Consider the following 15024-nt stretch of genomic DNA (forward strand, 5'->3'; position numbering starts at 1 on the left):
CAAGCAGCTGGTCACGGCGGCGTCTTCAGAACCCAAGAGCGGGAGCCACCCCAAGTCCATCAACTATGGATGGTGAGCGGAGAAAGAAACAAAGCCCGGCTGGCTCTGTGCCACGGGGCGGGAGGCCCTCACGCGAGGAGGCCAGACAGAAAAGGCCACGCGGCTCCGTTTACGAAAAATGTCCCCAAGAAGCCGATCTCTAGAAAGTAGGTAAGTGGTGGCCAGGGGCTGGGGGGAGGGGGCAGTGGGGAGGCAACCTTTTTGGGGTGCTGATGAAAATATTCTGAACAATAATTATGGCGACATGTGTACAACTTGGACTAAGAAACGACTGAATTTTATGTGAATTATATTGCAAGAAAGCTGTTATCCCAAAAAGGCACACAAAAAACCCCAGTACTTGGATATTTGGGTTACATTTAATTAAAAAATTTGGGTGACTCAGACCACCGGCAAGGTGAGCTGGTCCTGAAGGGCGCTAGGGAGCTACTGGACACGAAGCTGCGGGAGGCCGTCGTGCACGCGCGTCTCTTCTCAGCAGAGAGACTCACAGCTGAAGTGACAGGGTGTGTGGGATTCGTTCCGCAAGACGGGAGGGGAGGGAGGTAGGGATGTCGCCCGAGCGCGCCCGGCCAGGGCGGGCACGCGCGCCTCTCGCCCTTCCCACTTTCCTGCCTCGATGTTCACGTTGCGGAACGACATCCCCGCTAGCTGCGCCGTCTCTGGGAGTCAACATTTTAAAAATCACACATTTCCACTCTGTCTTCAGGTAGGTTAGTTTAATTTTCTAGCAGACATGACCAACAGTACACATGACACAACTTGAGGACAGCGACGAGACAGAGGAGACGGAGATGAATACTGCCGGCAGGTTCTCCCCAACAGAAGGCGCCTTCGGTCCGCGGTGACTCGTGATTCGAAGCGGCCGAGACGGCAGCGGGGACCCGCGGTCCTCCGGAGGCCAGAGGCGAAGTCGGGCCGCTCCTGGCCAGAGGCGCCGGCGGGCCCCGCAGTGTCTCACGTGGGCGCAGGACCAGCCCCTTGGCGACAGGGCAGTTGGAAGTCAGGGCTGGAAGCCGAGGAGGAGCCGCGTGGCCTGCCCGCGGGCGGTCCCGCTGACCCGGCGCTCGCCCCGTCCTGGCCCTCGGGTCAGGGGTGCAGCGGACCCGCCAAGGGGCGGCAGAGCGGCCCAGCGAGGCGAGGACAGGGGCTCCGGCCTCAGACCAGAGCAGGGGCTGGGTCTGTGTCTGGCAGGGCCAGGGCGGGCGCTTGGGTCTGAACCCTGCGGTGGGGGAACCCCGCGTGTCCAAAGGCGGCCTGCACACGCCCGGCAGTGGATGGATTGGAAAGGCCTTGTTTGAGGGCGTGGAGGATCGGCACACGGGGTTCCCCCACACTGCTATCTACCTAACAGGGGCTGGCAGAAAAATGCCCCCTTCCCCACCCCCAAGCGCCTACGGAGCGGCCTCGGCAGCTGTCATCAAGCGCCCAGCAGCATGTCCAGGGCGGCCGGCAGGCCTGAGCCCCAGTGGGCAGCGCTGGCGAGGACCCGCGGTTTGGGGCTCGGCCTCTGTTGTGGGGTGTATACAGAGAATTTGGCCATGAAAAATACAAGCAAAAAAGATGAGCTAGAGGCAGAAATACATAGACGACCTCGCGAAAGCAGCGCTCGGTCCTACCACCACCGACAAGAGCCGTTGTCCATGGCAACGAAACGCTTTTACAAAATTCATTTTCAATAAAAGTAAAAGGGAAGGGGAGCTGCGCGAGGGGCGCGAGGGGCGGGATGCCAGACGAAGGCGGACAGAGATGCTGATTACGGGGCGTTTCCGAGGGAGGGGCAGAGCGGCGAGGCAGGAGTTCTGCTTCTTGTACATTTCACGAGGCCCACCTCCCGGGCGCCAGGAAGGAGAGTGCATTTCACATAAAATAAATAGGTATTAGGCAAAATATTTATATCATTTGGCATTTTAAGAGCATAATGATTTATTTTTGTTACATAAAAAATTTCAGAGCTAGTTCTACGATTTCTTGAGAAATGTTGGGTAGACTCCAGGATGAGGGGCTATCGATTGCAATCAAATCCTCTCCTGTAAGTGGCGGGCTGGGTAATTCTAGGGGCCCACACCCGCTTCCCTCCACCAGAAAGCATTTCAGGGGTCAGCCTGCCTGTGCGGGGGCTGCTCTGGGGTCAGGGGGCGCCGACTCACTGGCGCGCTCGCCCGGCTCTTCTCCTGCGCCTGCGTGACCGAGCAGGAGCACCCCACCGTCCCGCCACCCTGATCACACGGGCGGGCTGGAAGGGGGGGCCGCCTGCAGTCCGCTCAGGGGGGCAGTGTGGACAGCCACAGGCCAGGCAGGAGCGACCCGGGCGCCGGGGCTCTGCGGCCTCGGGGCCCGGGAAGCGGCGGGACCCGAGCGTGGGGCGCTCGGCGCGCAGGGGGCCGGCTCGGCCTGCGCCGGGGCGCGTGGGCCGCCGCCGCGGGTGTCTGAACAGGACACGGCGCGTAAGTGTTCAGTGCACACACACATGCGCTCACGAGACAGATACAGTGACGAACTCAGCACATAGTGTTGCGTTTCCGGTGTCAGAAACTAAAGCGCCCCAGAGTTCCATTCTACTGCGTGACAAGTCCTGAAGAGCAACATTCAGTCTCAAAATACATCTTAAAGTCAGTATTTTCCTTCAAGGAAAAAAAAGTACTATAAATAAATTACAATACAGTGAATTTGCCTGAACTCACTTCGTTTCTGTCTTCCAGCCTTTAAGTCAAATAAAACAGTGTAAAAACTGTACACTCTTAACATGATAGCTGATCTTTTATAAAATAACCTGTCTTCAGAGATGCCAATTTCACAACAAGGAAGAACCGCGCCCTGTTGTCGTCACTATTATAAAATATATATGTGTAGATACATGTGTTTGTTTTGATTTTTACAAAATGTGTATATTAATAGCTTTGCACAAATATTTTAAAGGCAAATGTAACTAATCTAAGGACTTCATGAAAATGACACGGGCAGATAAATACTTCATGACAAAGCACTGGGTCAAACGTCGTCGGCGGGCAGAGGAGGTACGTTAATCCTTGGTCTGGTGAAAAATGCTATCTTCTCCCTGGGATTGGAGAGAAGACAGGTTAGAGGCTGATCTTGATCCCCGAAGGCCGACAGACGGCTGTAGGGGCAATGATAGCTTTTCTTACTCATAAAGAAACTGACCCCAAGTCCCCGACGACACACCTGTTTGTTTACAGATTCTCTAATGTTAACAGACGTGACAAAGTCCCAGGAGGGCAAGCGTTTGTTTGCCGCCAGGGCCTGCTACGGTGCCTGGTGTGAAGTAAATATTCGCTTTATTAGTAAATGAAGGAAGGGAAAACTACACACGTGGGAGACTTTCAAATCATAAATGAAGGACATTAGTTGTAGATTTTTATGCCCTTTATGGTAGAGATGTAAAAATTCAGGGCACGCAAAAATTAGAAGCCAGGCACGTATTACCCTCCATAAAAAGGAATGAAGTTCCAAGACACGCTACAACGTGAGGTGTGAGACCAGACGCGCTGACAGGAAAGGCCCAGAAACAGCAAACCCAGAGACAGAAAGCGGAGTGGTGGCTGCCGGGGCTGGGGAGGGAAGGGCGAGCGGGGAGGGAGCGCTCAGGTGCGGGGTTTCCTGCTGGGGCGGTGGACATGGTTTGAACTGAACGGAGGGGCAGGTGCCTGGTGACCGTACTAAATGCCATCGAGTTGCCCCCTTGAAACGGTTTGCTTCTGCTATGTGGTTTTCACCTCAAGTTTTGAAAAAGTCAGACATGAAAGAATATAGATATTTAAAAAATACGGATAAAACCATGCGATTCTCCGCTTATAAACAACAAGAACAGGGAAAGCAAACCTATGCTAGTGAAATTCAAGACAGCGGTTACTCTGGTGTGGGGGTCTTGGGGTGCTGCTCATGCTGGGTTCTTGTCATGCGGTTTGTGATAATCCACTGGGCTGTATCACATATAGGATGCGCGCCCTTGCCTGCCATGTATTAGGCTTCAGTGAAAAAGACAAAGGCGGCACGTATGTGTGCGTATCTGTGTGTCGATCAGCATCGTTTACAACAGTGAGTGGCTGGAAGGAAGCAGCTTATAAAACAGCTGTGGAAATTCTATCTAGGAGGTGGGCATGCCAGCCAAAAAGATAAGATGGCGGCAACGCGGGATATTTGAACTTTTCAAACGCTAAGTGTAAAACTGAACCCACATGATAAAACGCAAGTGGCACGAACGAAACCGTTGCCTTCCGACAACAACGATCAGAAGAAACACGGCCCCCCGCAGGGCCGCAGGAAGCGGGAGCAGCGGACAGCGGGCAGGAGGGCGCTGTGCTGCGCGGCCGCGGCCCCCACCTGAAGGTCTGCACGTGCACGTGCTCCTTGTGGTTCTGCCCGCGCAGCTGGCAGATGCCTTTGGAGGCCTTCTTCAGCATCTTCTCAGCTGCCTGCTCTTGGTGGAAGTCAAGTTTGGTCTGTCTTGTCTGGAACGGCAACCGTGGGGGAACGAGATGCTTTACTTCTAGTTTTAAGGAGGGATGGGTGAAGCCAAACCCGGTGCTGGGGTCCCCTCCCCTCCCCCAGGCATTTGCACAGGCGCTCCAGCGCCGAGTGGCCAGTGGGCCTGCCGGCAGGAGGGCCAGAGACCCTCCCTCAAGCGGCCGGGTTTCCAGATGTATGCTGGTGCCACCCCCGCCGCGAGGGAGAGGGCCGGCTCCTGGGGCGCACGGGGTGGCTGAAATGCCCCTTTTGCCAGCTGAACTGCTGTCTCAGGGGCCCCAGTACCACTGGAGCCAAGGGCGGTGGGCCGAGGCCAGGCAGAACTCGGGCTGCCAGAGGACCTGGCAGCAGGCCCTGGCCTCCTACCTGCCTCTCTGCCTCCTTCAGCAGACTGCGGAAGCGCTCGTCCCGCAGCACCCAATGCGGGAAGTCGGTCTGGCCGCGCAGCTGGGCATCCTCCAGCCGCTGCCGCAGCTCGCGCAAGGCACACAGCTCCTCGTTCAGCTGCCGCTGCCGAGTCCTTGACGCCTGGAGATCCAGCTCCAGGTCCAGGGAGGTGCGGGCCATGAGCTCGGCCAGGGAGGACCTGCAGGACTGCAGGAGACGACAGTCATCAGCAGGCAGGCCAGCGGGTCGGCACCAGGCGGCCAGCAAGCACAGCCTTCTAGAAGGTTCTTCAATATCAGCAGAAGACAGGCAAAGCCCAGTTATTGTATAGCACAATGAGAAAGGGAAGGGAGGGGGGGAGGGAGGGAGGGAGGGAGGGAGGGAAAACCAAACCATAGATTTGGGCCAGACTGACTGAAATCACCAGTTCAGTATCATTACTGACAGTAAGCTGTTTTCTTTGATGATAACCTATGGGTCAGCGACAGTGTGGAGAAATAGCTGCTCTGTTATGGGGCTAGTGGGATCAAAAGCAGGCATCCCTCTGAAGGACTACTTGGCCATGTCTATCAAAAGGCAAAAGAGATGCACGTTTCCTTCGGTTCTGCAATTCCTCTGGTCTTGTGTTTGAGAAGCGTAACTGATGACACGTGGGAGTGATCCAAATGAGATCACTAGATACATAACAAGAGGAAGGTGATTAAATAAATGACATGGCCAGCAAAAAATGCAGCCATTGTAAAAAGTTGAAAAAAAAAATTGACATGGAAAAATCTTACTAACCCACTCAGGGGCAAAGCATGTCATAAACCGTAAGTGTTTTCTGTTTAAAAACTTGCATCTACACACCCAGGCAGCACACGTGTGGACATGCACGCACCCGCCAAGACTGCTCCCCGTAAAAGCCTCCAGGCAGTCTAAGAGAAGAGCGCTCGGATGTGGTGCCGAGAGCAGCGCTCCAGCTGACGGGAACGGCCTGGACGGGGTCACGGCCACAAAAATCATGACTCCGTGAGCTCACAGCAGTGTGCGGTGGGCAGGTCACTGCTTTTTACACACACAGTATTTTACACATATACGGACTCTAAGTGCAAATACGATGTATTCTAAAAACGGCAAGTTCATTTCAAAGCACTGCCGAATTCACAGCGGAGCTCAGCGGCTCTGCACCCAGGCTGGCCTGGCCCGCTGGGGACCTCTGGCCGTGTCTGGAGACGTTCCTGGTCGTCACAACGGCAGGGGGTTGCTACTGGCATCTGGGAGGTAGAGGCCGGGGATGCTGCTCAACGTCCCAGTGCCCAGGGTGACCCCGCAGCAGAGCCATCGGCCCCTAATGCCAACAGCGTTGCTGCTGGGAAATACCGGCGAGGCCGAGTCCCGCGTGTCCGGCTGGCGCTGCCAGTGGCTGCGCTACACACAACCACCTCATGCGTCCAGGGGCTTTGCGATGATCCTTCAAGAGGGTTCATGCTTGGAAAGCGCAGCAGAGCTGTGCCACTGATGTGATGTGGACAGAAATCCTGGTGGTTGAGGGGAAGGAAGACCCCAGACCAGCCCTACATAGAAGCTTGTGCGGTGTGGGCAAAGCCCGATCTCCGGAACTCTGCACGCTCCAGCCAAGAAGGAAAAAGACGCTTTTATAGAGAAGAGTTGAGTGTTTCCTAATATGCAGTATGTAAAATACTCAAAGTAATGAGCTCTCTTAAATCATATCTTAAATTCAAGAAAAATCCGTAATATTATGACATAGGCACTTTCAAAAATCACATTTCAGTAAAGAAATAAATATATTACCTTTAATATTACCTAAAAGACTGCTTTTGAAGGCTTCTAAACATAGCTCCCAGGGTAAGTACAGATTATTAGTTTACGCGGCACACACCTGCTTGTAGCGAAGCGTTCGTCTTTCCAGAGTATTCCGGATGAAGGGGGACTTCCGGGGCAGCGTGGAACTGTCGCTGTCGCTACGATAGAGCTGCATCAAAAAGAATGACGTTCACAAACGTGTTCTGAGGCGCTCACGTCGGCTGAGCCTGGGCTCTGAGCCGCAGGATTCCATCGCTGCTCGCCGTCACTTAAGACCTGCGGTGCTTTCACCAGTTACAACTAAGCCACACGAGAGTTTCACGTAAAACGAAAGACAAACTGAAACAGCAAGACCCGCCCTCATGGCCCTCACCCACACCACATGAAGCTTCCAGCTAATCGAGTTAACAAAAGCGCTGTCCCCGTCAACACCAGCTGTCTGGACAGAGCGCACGACACTCCCCACAGCCAGCGCAGCTTCGGCGCCTTTGCTGTCCTCCATCATTGTCTTGCTGCATTTCTGGCTTGGGCCAGAAAAAATGGCTTTCCACCAAAGAACTCGTTCCTGGTGGCAGGACATACCATCACCACCAAGGTCAAGGATAAGGTCTGCTTTTCCAACGGAAAGTGAACAGGCCTTCTCCGTGGCGGCGGGGTCTTGCTTCAGGATCTATGTGTATCTGTGTGAATACCAAAGTCCTGGCCTGCAGGGCCTTATTTTCCAAGCCAGTCACAGCACCCTATTACAAACATGTAAAAACAAGGGGATCTCTGAAGACATCCCCAATCAAGGCCCACTTCATGCAGGGTGCTGAGTCAGCTCAGGGTGGGGGACACCTTTCCTGGGGATTTCCTCCTTTGTCACCCCATCCACCTAAGTAAACAGCCATGAGCCAGCTCTGTGGTGGTTTGACAAGAGTCTAGAATAAGGAAAAGACATGAGGATGGCCTTCGATACAGCACCCCCTGCCACCAGGCCTGGGGCCTGGCCTAGGCAGCTGCCCTCCAGACATGGCGGAGGGAGTGAGCGGATCACAGCCTCGCCAACATGGCAGGGGGCAGTTGGGGCCACCCAGGCCACAGGCCCTGCTGTCACAGAAGAGGACCACCATTGGCCCAAGGAAGGTTGGGGCCTGGGCCCAGTTCCCTGGAGGGACCTGTACACCCGTAGAATGTCCTGCATAAGTGTCTCTGTTTACCTGAGGACCTTGGACCAGGCCCCACAGTCTCTGCTAACAGTGTGATGAACTGGGGGTGGAGGTGGAGGTCATCAGCTTAACCTCTGGAGGGGCTGGGGACTCAGGTCAGCCAGGCAGGCAATCAGCTTGAAGTCCACTATCTTCAAGGTGCTGTCCTCCCAGGGAACCCAACATCAGGACTTCCAGCCACTCAGAGGTGCCGGGTCGCCCAGTCTCAGCTGGGGTAAGGGCAGCCCGTGTCCACTGGCCATTCCCTGACACTGACGTGGACATAACCCCCACCGGCAGGTGCATGTCCAACACTAAATGTCGGGGGAGAACTGTGCAGAGTCTGGAGGAAATCAGGGCCAGATGTGCACGGGTGTGTGGGTGTGTGTGTTTGTGTGTGTGTGCGCGTGCGCGTGTGTGACCGAGTTCACAGCCACACATGCCCAGAGCTCGTTCAGTGCTATGGTTTGGGAGAACACACGTCTTTTAGTGTGACTAGTAAAAAGTAAAACACAACAAAGGGTCGGGGGAGAGCGCACCAGGCGGGCGGCAAAGACGCTGCACTCACCCTGCACACGTACTGGCTTCGTGCCCCAGGAGAGAACGTCTGCGAGCGGACGATCGTGCTGCTCCGCACAAAGGGCGAGCCGCGGGCCCTGCGGCCGGGCCGCTCCTTCAGCACCCCGGCTACTCCTCCGGGGAAGAGGTCTTCTGTGTTGGTTTCCTTGTCAACCTAGAGAGTTGCTCCTATCACCATGACTTTCTCTCGAACACAAGCATCAGCTTCACAGAAACAGCCACCTCTGTGTCACCGCTCCCCTTGGGGGCTCTGACTGGCTGGCGCGCCACGCATCCATGCAGCCCCTTCTCCCCGGCCCGCTGTTAGCCAGCGCGTGAGCCATGGCCGCTCACCACACCGCTCCGTGGGCACCGGTCACCAGCGTGCCCGAGGCCCAGTCCCCCTCCTGCACACCAGGGCATCGCTCCGGTCTCCACCCAGTTTCCTCGCGGCTCCCGGAAGGGCTGGTGCCTCCTTCCAGGGCAGCGCCCAGTGCACAGCAAAGCCCCAGGGGCCCCGTCGGTCCCCCAACCTCTCCACTCACCTTCAGAGGCGGAGGCTGGAGTCTCTCGGGGCTGCAAGGGTCAGCCGGGCCAGGAAGCGGATGTCCATGGGGGGGGTCGACGCCACTGCAGCAGGGATCCGGGTGCGGGGGGCTGGTCTGCGCGCAGCTGCTACAGCCACTGTCCACTGAGTCGGCCTGCCAGCTCCTGAGGGTGGACATCGTCAAAGTCCAGGAGAGGCTCAGGAGAAGGTGCACCAAGCAGGCCCCGCGCAGCCAGGCCCGTCTGCTGCAGGGCTGAGCACAGCCACCTTTGTCATTGAGTAAAAGGCCTGTTTTCTCGGAACACCACTACAGCTTTTTGTTAAGAGGGTCCACTTTTATCACCCCCTGGAGCCGCTGAAGGGCCCACCTCTGACTCCCCACCCCAAGGTTCCTGTGTCTGCAGGGAGGCTGAGGCAGCACTGATGCTCGGGTGGCCGGGCGCCAGTCTCCACTGTGGACAGGGCCACCCCGGCCAAGGCTCCGCAAGCAGCCGCTTGGATCAGCGTGTGACTCCGAAGGGGACACGGCCGGGACAGGCAGGCAGAGAGATGGCTGGGTGGCACGCGGCCAGGGACAGAGGGAAGGGGGCGGGGTGACAGCTAATGGGGTTTCTTTCTAGTGTGAAGAAAACACCCTAAGATTGACTGTGGTGCCGGAGGCATGGCCCCGTGACTGTACTAACAGCATCTGAACTGGCCACTGCCGCCGCCCCCCGACCCCCGCCCCAGCGGAGCCGCCAGGTCTGCCCGGGCGCCACCGAGGCGGCCCCACCTCTCAGACACGGCCTCCGCCTGCTCCTCCTTGCGCTCCAGCTCCAGGATCTCCTCCTCGGCGTGCTCCAGCCTCACCCGCTCCTCCGCCAGCTCCCGCTCCACCGCCTGCAGCTGCGCCGTGGTCCGCGCCAGCAGCGCCGTCACCGCGTCCTGGGGAAGGAGCACGCGCTCGAGCCCGCTCGCCCCCGCCACGGCTGCACCACCCGGCATCAGCCCGGGGCACGGCTGGGGGCGTGCGGCGCCGGCACCCCGATGGCTCTTCCATGGGGACACGCTCGCCCCACTGACAACACCGCCACTGGGCTCAAATGCACCACCACGAGCACGCCGGCACGAAAGCCGCCGCCTCCAAACGGTCCAGTCGCTGCGCCCATGTTTATCACCCCCGTGACGCTCCATTTACACGACATGCTAAGACCGCCAGGCCACCCGCCGCTCCTGGAGACCATCTCCGCGGGGCAGGCCAGCGCCAAGGTCAGGAAAGCAGGGCGGCGGGCGGGCTCCCCGAGCCGGGCCACTCACCGTCTTCCCGGCGCCACAGGGGCCGTGTGCGGGACTCGCGGGGTCCCGGGGCGCGCTGTCCCCGGAGCGCTGGCTGTCCCTCTCCCTGGGCAGCTCGGGGCTGGTGAACATCTGGACTGAGTACCACCGCAGCTGCATTTCATTCGAAACGTCATAGTTGGCCAAATTAATCTGAGCGATGCCCTGCAGGGAGTTAGAGAGAGAACAGCACGGAGTGATGTCACCTTGACAACCACCCGGGTCAGCTTCTGCCCTAGCCAGGAGGGGCATCAAATGTGTCCCTGCTCTTCGGGGGCTGAAGTACAATGAAAGGAGTTGCAAAGAATCCTACGGAGGTGTCTCCCTGACTGCTTGGTCAACCCCGTGAGAAAGGGCGAGAAGGCAAACGGGCACAGAATGAGCGCCCCTCTGCCCCGCAGCGCCAGCTGCGCGAAGGTCGGCAGTTCTCAGCAACGTCTGAAGAGGGCGCTGTCGGGGCGCGACCCGCTCTCTCCCCAGCCACAGAAACTCCCGGCTTTCCCGCTTGACAGACAGCTGGCTCTCCCAGCCCCCTCCGTCCCCACGGACGCTGCTTCCCAGGACAGCTTCTAAGCAGCGGGAAGGCGGAAGGTGAGGGAAAGGCTGACTGGACGGAGAGACGGGGGCGAGGGCAGAAGGTGGGAGCAGAGAGGCCGAATGTCAGAGTGGGGAGACCGGCCAGACCGCCGGCCCAGGGAAGGCGGGAGGCGGGCAGGGGCGGCGGAGGCAGCGCGAGCAGGAGCTGTACCAGCAGTTCTTCCTGCAGCTGCTGATTCACCGAGCACACGTAGAGCTGAAGCGACGTCAAGGCCGACATGCTTGAATGCACGGGGATTCTGAACACCTCATTAAATACCAGAGGAGCGTGGACTTCCAGAGCCTTCGAGCAGTACGTGTTTGGTGTGCTGGAGTCGAGTGGTGGCAGATAGACACGGATGTGTCTGGAACCAGAGGCGGGGGGAGCCGGGGGAGGGATGTGAGGCATGGACGTATCCGCGAGAGCAAAAGCATGAACCCGCTTCCCCGATCCCCTCTGTGATGCCCACGGGCGGAACTGCAGAGCCCTTTCCTCAAGTAAGAGTCAGGCAAAGAACTTCCATGCCCTGGAGATTTGGGGGGAAACCGTTCACAGAGAGAAAGACCGCCTGGCTGTCCCGCCCCGTCCCCCCAGATGCCCCAACCATGGTTAGCGCTGCCCAGCACGCTGTCGGGGAGCCAGTGCCGTGGTCAAGCGCTGCCCCGAGACCAGGGGGCTCCGCAGGCCTTCACACCTGCTTCCAAGCCTGGTGAAAGGGAGCTACCCTGGGCTTCACCAGGACAGAGCAGTCACTGCCTGGCCCCTGCCGGGCACCCATATCAGACTGCTTTCCTGAGACAGGCCCGGATCACAGCCAGAGGCCTGTGCGGCCTCTCACTGGCTCGGATACTTGAAACCCCAGGGCTGCCGAATATAGCACCCATAGCTGGGCTGCAGCGTGGGACCAGCCAGACTCGGAGAGCTTCTGCCTCAGAGGACAAATTCAACCCTTAAAAACTGACATTCCCTTACATTTCAGACGGAAGTTTCCTGGTGTGTATGGTAAATTCACGTTCTAAAATAAGACAGTCTCTTTCCCTCCCCAAACCGCCCAGCCCGAGGAGGCCAGCACGCGGTGGCCGTTCTCCGGGGAAGGTCTGGGCGGGGCGCAGGGGCTTACATTTTGCAGTCCTCTCGAACCAGCAGGCGGGCGGAGTGCTTCAGCTGCAGCACGTGCACGAGCAGACATTCCCCGGCGCAGTCATGCCTAGAAACGCAAGGCAAGGTCAAGGCAGATGCATCCACGGTGGCGACTCCTCGTTCCACTGCAGCAGCGCCCCAACCTGAGGGTGACGAGGTCTCGCCCACGCAGGGCACATGAGCTGTGTCTGGAGACGTGGCATCCAAGGTTGGGGAGCAGAGGTGCTGCTCCCCAACCTGCAGTGCCCAGCACACCACGCAAGATGACCGGGTCCCAGAGGTCAAACACTGGACCTGGATGACCAGGGTGAGCAGAGGAAGCCACGGGATGCGAGACCCTGCCGGGGAAGTCTGGAAGGAGTGGTCCTGCCTCTGTTGAAACTGCCTCGCCTCACAAACACCTGGGCCCAACGGGAAGGGCCCAGCTACCTCTATTGTGGCCAACATACTCAGCTCGTGCAGAAAGCGCGAGAATTTCCCCCAGTTCCAGCAGGCGACAGTTCCCAGCTGTGACTCTTGTGTTGGAAGACAGCACTGGGGCTGCCTGTCCTTGTATCTCCTTCCTGCCACCTCTGGCCCCTCAGCCAGGCCAGATGAAGCGGCTGGGAGTGCCCCAGCCCACTACGCCTGTACAGAGAGGTGGGAGTTGCTGGGCAGGCCCCAGCTACAGGGTGTCCTTACGAGCCACAGGGAGGAGGTGGCTGTACTCACAAAAATCCCACGTGGATCTGGGGCCCTTCGCTCATGAAGGCGTCCACTGGTGCAGACTCTTCTGCGTCTTCGCTCCTGAACACAACAGAAAGCCACCCATCATCCAAAGGGACCTGGCGGCTGTGTGTTGGGCAAACACGTGCTGGCATTGAGGGGTGCTCCTCCGGGAAGAGAGCTTTATTAATGTGTCATGTGAAAAATAAATTCCTTAAGTGACAGAAGGCAGGGCAGGTGCTGGGGCCTGGGGCGTAATCTCATCGGGTATCTGTTGTTTTTTGAGGAAATAACCTTGTAGACCTTTCCAAAGCACATGTGACATTCCGGACAAAGTTCAGAAGTACATTGCAAAGAGGGTGCCGTGAGTGAAATGTCGTGTTACTGCTTGCAGTGACGGGAACTCAAAATAGAGCCCAGGAGCCCAGGAGCCCAGGAGCTGTCTGTCACTGCGAGGGGGGCCCCTACAGCTGGGAAAAGAAGGGCAGGAGGAAGAAGTTTCTTTCTAGTGGATGTCCCTTCTAGAAAGCAGGTTTCTCTCACACACCAAGGCTCCCTTTCTACCTCCACTCAGCCTCAGCTTGGCCTCCAGCAGGCCAGAGAGAAAGGAGTCTTCCTGAGACTCAGGATGGGATCAGCTTCACATGCCACTGAGAAGCCAGAGAGTTCTCGGGAGCAGCTCCTGGTCCGCCCAGCCTCCCGGAGTTACAGAGAAGACCCCACCCCAGAGCTAACAATGTAATCGCCCCCCACAGAAGTCAGAGTGGCCTCCCTCGTGTGCCCAGCAGTGCCCTGTCACCCCGCAGAGGGAGCAGGAAAGAGTAAGACCAGTTTCTGACCTCTTGGCGGGAGGCTCAAACACCCCGCTGTCGCTGGCCAGCGAGTAATCCGACAGGCAGGCAGAGACGCGGCGCGCTCTCCTCTCCAGTCTGCTGGCGCCGTCTTCTCGGAGAGTCACGGCTACAAATGAGAGACCCCAGGGTCAGGAGGGCACACCACGAGAGGTTGGCAACCGCTGTGCCTGCAAACGAACGCCTGAAGGAACAGCACAGCCAGGCCGTGCGGTCCAGAGTCACGCCGGGCGTGCAGGCGCGTCCGCTGAACTCCGCGGCGCTCGCTTCGTCTTAACTGTCGAAAGACGGAGGCCACAGACCCCCGGCCACGCCCTTCGCGGTTCTCAGAGTGTTGTCAACCTCATAAACCTCTTTTCACCTCCTTCGTGAGCTCTCTGAGCCTAACATGCGGGTGGAAGTCCCTTTGCCAGGCACTCTGAGATGGCCACACCACCAAAAGTGGGGGGGAATTACCCCAAATGCAGAGCAGTGGGTAGGAGTATTTCTCCTTTCCTTCGTAGGCTGTTTGCTATTTTATATGACAAACATCCACTGTGCTTTACCACAAGACTTTTTTTTTTAATTCTCTAAATAAACCCTACAAAATGTAGCGACCCTGCCCTTGAGCACGTGTCTGCCAGCAGCTGGCGGCTGGGTACGCTTCCAGAATGTTCTCCCGTGTTAGAAAGTGGCCATTCGCTGAGGGCAGCTCACGCTTATCCCAGGCTTATTTCAAGCAAGAGCCGCAGAGAGCCCCTGCGATCTTCCCTCTAACACTTTAACTGTAGCCGCACCTTCCTCACGGCGACAAGGTCCCCTTGGCAAAGCAGGGAAGCCCCGCGCTGGCTTCTGTGGAAGGCGCCCTGGCTAGGACAACGCCAACAGGAGGCCCCGACCGGCCCGACCCTGCTACTGTCACGCCTGCCGTCACCTCCGTGGGCCCCGGGTCTTTCTGGCTTGGTCTTCAGCCATCTAAGCTCTAGACACCAGAAAGCTTAACGTGCATACATCCCTGAAATGTATGACGTGCATACATCCCTTGAAACGTCAAGCCCCCAACGGCCTCCTCTCTGTCCTGCCACACAGCAGCCCCACGCAACACGCGGAGGGAGAAGGTGGGCACAGAGCACAGCTGTCCTCCCCGAGGGCTGGGCTGCCAGCCCAGAGACCCCCGGCCCCTCCCGGGCGGGGACTGGCGCTGGCTTCATTCTGGGGCGGGGGCATGGACTCTCAAACTGAAGGTCCGGCCTCCCAGGTCCGGCCCTTCTCAGCACCCCCACAGCATGGAGGGGCCCAAAATAAGCGCTCCAAATGGCAGAGAGAACCCCTCGGTTTGCTGCATGGCTCCCCAGCAGATGAAACTGCCAGCCATGTTCCTTCCGACCCAGCTCCTGAGCCTGGCCTCATGCCCCTTCAAGGAGGAGA

General features: G+C 58.0%; 1 protein-coding gene across 1 annotated transcript in view; it reads right to left on the reverse strand.

Moving 5' to 3' along the window:
* Window positions 1-2932: 2932 nt before the first annotated feature.
* Window positions 2933-15024, reverse strand: part of WWC3 (WWC family member 3) — a 72851-nt gene continuing 60759 nt past the window's right edge. The window contains 12 exon segments of the mRNA XM_037512729.2: window positions 2933-3118; window positions 4402-4529; window positions 4912-5139; window positions 6815-6907; window positions 8494-8658; window positions 9029-9194; window positions 9803-9954; window positions 10327-10509; window positions 11093-11285; window positions 12042-12128; window positions 12773-12847; window positions 13606-13726. Of these exon segments, the coding sequence (XP_037368626.2) occupies window positions 3052-3118; window positions 4402-4529; window positions 4912-5139; window positions 6815-6907; window positions 8494-8658; window positions 9029-9194; window positions 9803-9954; window positions 10327-10509; window positions 11093-11285; window positions 12042-12128; window positions 12773-12847; window positions 13606-13726 (1658 nt within the window). The 3' untranslated portion in view covers window positions 2933-3051.

The sequence above is a fragment of the Talpa occidentalis genome, unplaced genomic scaffold (genome assembly GCF_014898055.3).
Source record: "Talpa occidentalis isolate TD23 unplaced genomic scaffold, MPIMG_talOcc4v2.1 talOcc4.15, whole genome shotgun sequence".
In the NCBI taxonomy this organism is placed as follows: Eukaryota; Metazoa; Chordata; class Mammalia; order Eulipotyphla; family Talpidae; genus Talpa; species Talpa occidentalis.